The 5001-nt window shown below is 45.4% G+C and overlaps 1 protein-coding gene across 1 annotated transcript in view; it reads right to left on the reverse strand.

Moving 5' to 3' along the window:
* RNF125 (ring finger protein 125) overlaps nt 1-3325 on the reverse strand; it is a 31824-nt gene extending 28499 nt beyond the window's left edge. Inside the window, exon 1 of the mRNA XM_023741193.1 lies at nt 3114-3325. Coding sequence (XP_023596961.1) covers nt 3114-3277 — 164 coding nt within the window. The 5' untranslated portion in view covers nt 3278-3325. The remainder of the gene's footprint in view (nt 1-3113) is intronic.
* Nucleotides 3326-5001: the final 1676 nt, after the last annotated feature.

Below are 5001 nucleotides of genomic sequence, written 5' to 3' on the forward strand. Positions count from 1 at the left end.
AAATAGAAACTAATATGTTTTAAGCCTTCACTATGGGCTATTTTTACTTTCTAAATACTCATAAAAATTCCATTACTCCATTTTACAAATGAGGAAATTGAGATTCAAAGAGATTAAGCACCTTGGTGGTCCCACAGCTGATTGGTGGCAGAATTAAATTTCAAATCCAGCTCTCCCTCTTTAAAGCTCACTCTTTCACTGTATCACAATACAAATTTATAATGAGATCCCAGCCTCTGGGTACCATTACCAAGCCCCAACTTATTAGTAGAGTAGCATGAGCCACCTCCCCTTCTAACTGGTCTCTCCAAACGTTTTTTAGGCAATTGGCCAACTTCTGCCCAAGGCAGGAAAAACAAGAGGCTGGGGTCTGCAGACCACAGAACCAGTTAACACCAAATCTGGCCCGCCTGACATGCACAGAACCATCAACCTGTCCTCTGGGTGATCCCAGAACTTTTCTCCTGCAGGACAGAACCAAACTTTAGCCGCCCAGGACTGGGGGAACACTTTCAAAAGCGAGGGGTCCTGGCCTAAGATCCGGTTTGAGACACCCCCAGCCCCAACCTCCCGCCCGGCTTTTGGACTGAGCAAGCGCAGACGATGGAACTGCCCCCAGGAACGTCTTTTTCCAGCCAGACTAATCAATGATCTTGCTCCTTTCCCCAGGATCCTTCACCTAATCAAATACTGTTTCAGCCATTGTTCAAGGAGCCATCTTGGCGACGCAAGTCCCGGTATGCTCCTTTGCTTGGCCAACCAAATAAAGCTTCTTGTTTCACTTTCAACTTTTACTGTCTCTATGGCCAGCCGAGCCGACCTGGAACAGTCCGGTTACAATAAGGTACTATATATATATTCATTCAAGGTATTGTTGTCATCATTATACTTGCTTGACTTGAAATAGGTTTTTAAACAGAAATTAGCATAAGCAACCTAGTTCAACAAGTTTGAAAATCTAGCTTCAATACAGAATAATAGAGAGGTTTTATTTGCATTTCTTCATTTTCCAATTTAAGTCAATCGAATAGAATAATTCATTTACAAAGTACAAATGGTGTTAACAGCGACCACCATCTCCAGTGCCGAAGGGAAACTGGTTAACATTTACAAAGTGGAAGGGGCCCAAGTCAGTTTGCCAAAAGGAGGAATATGGAAATTCTGCCCACAGCCAGAACAATGGACATAGATTTGTCAAAACAAAGAACAGTAAAGTGAGGGAAGGCAATTTGTCCAGCCCTTATTATGCTATTTTATGCCTATTTTTCCAGTTGTTGGTTTCCTATTCACTCCAACAAAGAAAAACATTAAACAAAAGATTTAACATTTTGCAAATTTATATTATCCTTTAGCAGACGCAAAAACACTGCAAACAGTAAGTTCAAAATCCAAACTGGGGAAAACAATCTCCAGTCAGATAATTGCAATAACAAAGACACCCGTCTCAGTTCTCAAAAAAGAATCTTCAAGACTTCATGCCCACTATGCATCATCCCTGGCACACTTTTCAAATCTTAATGCCAATACAGATGAAATTTAAATGTAGGTTATGATTGCCCTGAACTAATCAATATATTTTATACTGTTACACAACATCATCTTGATTTCTATACTGACCCTTGGGTAGTATGTTAAGGAGCTACATTTGGACAGCTAGGAAACTACACGAGTAATCACAAATGAGGTAGATTAGCACTGAGTTCAAAATACAAAGCTGAAATAACAGGCCCCGAAACTACAGCCAGAAAATAATGCCCAGGGCAGTCTTTATTTAAACATTGTGTGGGCTACACAATTTTCTCTGGTTCTCTGATGGGCTCTTCAGTGGTGAAAATTGCTTTTCTTCGGTACAAGGCTGTAAGTGTCAAGAACCACCGAGGTCGTTTTAAAAGCATTTTGTGCGCTTGCATTTATAATATGGTCCTTCTCTCTCTCTCTCTCTCTTTCCTGTTAAGCCCAAAGCACTTACTAGCCACTGCGGTATTGCCCTAACGCTTCATCAGGCTATACAGTAAGTCAGCCGTCCAAAGAAGACATTAAGTGGGTTTCCGTTCTTGCTCTATCCATCTCTCCCCACCCCATCCCCACACACCCATCCATCCATGGGAAAAATAATCTAAGTAAACGGAGAAAACAAATTCACAGATCCAACTCCCGCTACTCGTTACTCAAACACACATTAGGAACGTGCCAATTTTATATAGGGACTTTGTTTTCAAACTCTTCTTAGAAAATGATCTCAGCTTTGCGCTAACGGCGAATTTAAGTTAAACATTACGTGTTTTTTTTTTTTTTAAGTTGTTCTAATCTACACTGTCTATTGATTTGGCGAGGTGTGCGTAAAGCAGGTAGTCTGTGATCTTTTACTTCGTTGTTGGGTTTTAAGCTGCTTCATTCACTGGCTGCATGCTAATGTTCAGGCCCCAAGCCCCACAGTAACAGGTTCCATTAAATTCTAACGACCACAGCAAGTCACTTGGGCGTTCCAGTTTGACTTGACTATATTAAGAAGGGTCTGTCTGGTGTCTGTGTTGGAAAGGGGAGGCGGGGTGGGGGGCAGAAAGACAGTTTCCACAGATCCTGGTTTGCGCAAGAGTAAGAGCCTCAGTGGGCGTTCCAGAACGCGTGCACAGAGCCTACAAGACAAAACCCGCCCGGGTTCCCTGGGGAGAGGGAAGCACAGCGCTTTCAACGCACTTCTGCGGGATAATTGTGCTTTGCGGGTTCCCGCTGCTTGTAGTCCGGCGCGCGTTCCCTTTCGACGCCCGGGTGGGGCTCTGGTTCTCCAGCCAGGACCACGTACCCCAGCTGGCGAGCGCTGGCTTTTAACGCGACCCAGCCTGGAATCCCCATCCCTGGGGCTCCGCACCTGGGCTTCGGGAAGAGGCAGCTCTAGGAGGCTGCAGGGCCCGATAGTGTTTGGCTTTTTCCTCTCGAAATCCTGTCACCTCCCGACTGCGCATTTTTCCTGTGTCCTGCACCAGATGGGTCCACGTTTCTTCCTGCAGCTTCTGCCTCTGGCAGAGGGAAACCCCCCGTATCCACGCGTTCCGGCCCCCCCGCGCCCCAAAATCGCCCTCCCCAGCGGGTAGGCGCACAAACCCAGTACTTACACGTGGCCACAGCGGGTCCGCACAGGCTGGTGTAACACCTCGAGGCACACAGAGCAGTCGAAGGACGTGACTGGCAGCGCGGGGCTCCCCCTGCGCTCCAGGCCCCGCCGGGTGGCGGAGGCGGGCGCGGATTTGCCGCTGTCGCTGCTCAGCACGGAGCCCATCGCAGCGCCTCTTGCCCAGGCAGCTGCTAAGAGCTCAGTGCCTGCAGCCGGGTTGTTTTGTTGTCCCGCAGTGAAGGAAGGAAGTCCCAGCCCAGTGTGATCACTGCCTCCCAGCGCCCCCAGCTCGCGTAGCCTAGAATGAGCCTCTGCCGCTGCGCACACCCTCGGCCTCTGGCAGGCAGGGTACGCGCCAGCACGTCTGAAATTATCTTTCGTTAGCTGTGGGGGTTAAGGGGTGGAGGCGGAGGCGGCGGCAGCCACACGGTACACACGTTGCATGTCTCGCGGTCCTGGGAGGATTGAAACCTGAAACCTCAGCTGCAGAGAAGAGGACCTGGGCCCGCAGTGCACCTTCCAGACTATCGCATACATCCCCACAATCCCAAGTTAAGGAAAGTGCTGCCTGGTCTTGCCTTTATGGGAACCCGAGAGCACCTACAAGTGATGGTCCTATCAGTTTTTGTATCTTATTATGATTATTTGTAATCATAAGCTACAAAAACGACTTATGACTGATTGATCGCTCCTAAAACAATGCCAATCACTACTTTAGTCGCCTAATCAATGCTCCATTAATGGAGAGGTAGCTTGAAGACTAGGGCACCTGACCCAAGCCATGGTGTTTTCAATCGGCTCATATGCATGTGAAAGCTGGACAATGAATAAGCAAGACAGAAGAATTGATGCCTTTGAATTATGGTGTTGGCAAAGAATATTGAATGTACTATGGACTGCCAAAAGAATGAACAAATCTGTCTTGGAAGAAGCACAGCCAGAATGCTCCTTAGAAGCAAGGATGGCAAGACTACTCTCACATACTTTAGACATGTTATCAGGAGGGACCAGACCCTGGAGAAGGACATCATGCTTGGTAAAGTAGATGGTCATCGACAAAGAGGAAGACCCTCAATGGGATGGATTGACACAGTGGCTGCAACAATGGGCTCAAGCATAACAGCAATTGTGAGGATGGTGCAGGACAGGGTGGTATTTCGTTCTGTTGTACATAGGGTCCCTATGAGTCGAACCAACTGGACAGTACCTAGCAACAAACAACAGCAAGCATGGAATAGAGGAAAGAGTTCTGGAGACCTGGATTCGAATCCTGTACAAGGATTCTAGTGCTAAATTCTGTGATCCTCGGATTCCTTGGCTCAGGATCCCCTGCTATTAATTGTATTCTCTCTTTTTTCTAAAAAAAATGACCAAGTACATCATTCATTCATTAATTCAACAAGGACTTATTTAGTGCCCAGTGGCACTCTGTTCTGATGATGGGGACATAGTTCTGAATAAACAAACAAAATCCCAGTTCTTTCAGAATTTACTTTTAAAAAACTTTTTATTTTAAGACAATTATAGATTCACATGCAATTGTAAGAAATAATACCTAATAAATATAATACATAATTATACATAATAATCCTGTATATGGTTTACTTACTTTCCCCCAACTAGAACTTACTTTTACTGAGAGGATATAAGTAATTAACAAATAAATAAATGAACAAGGTTATTTCAGAAAAAAATGATAAGATCTATGAAGAAGATAAAACAGGGAATGAGGATGGGATAAAGGATACAAAGGTCAGAGGAAACTTTTTGGATGAAGTGACATTTGAGCAGAGTCATGAGTAATGAAAAGAGTCAGCCATTCAAAGATTTTAGGAGAAAAGCTTGCTAAGCGCTGGTAACAGTGAGTGATGCAGGAACACAGAACAGAA

This window comes from Trichechus manatus, unplaced genomic scaffold, assembly GCF_000243295.1.
Source record: "Trichechus manatus latirostris isolate Lorelei unplaced genomic scaffold, TriManLat1.0 scaffold00175, whole genome shotgun sequence".
Lineage (NCBI taxonomy): Eukaryota > Metazoa > Chordata > Mammalia > Sirenia > Trichechidae > Trichechus > Trichechus manatus.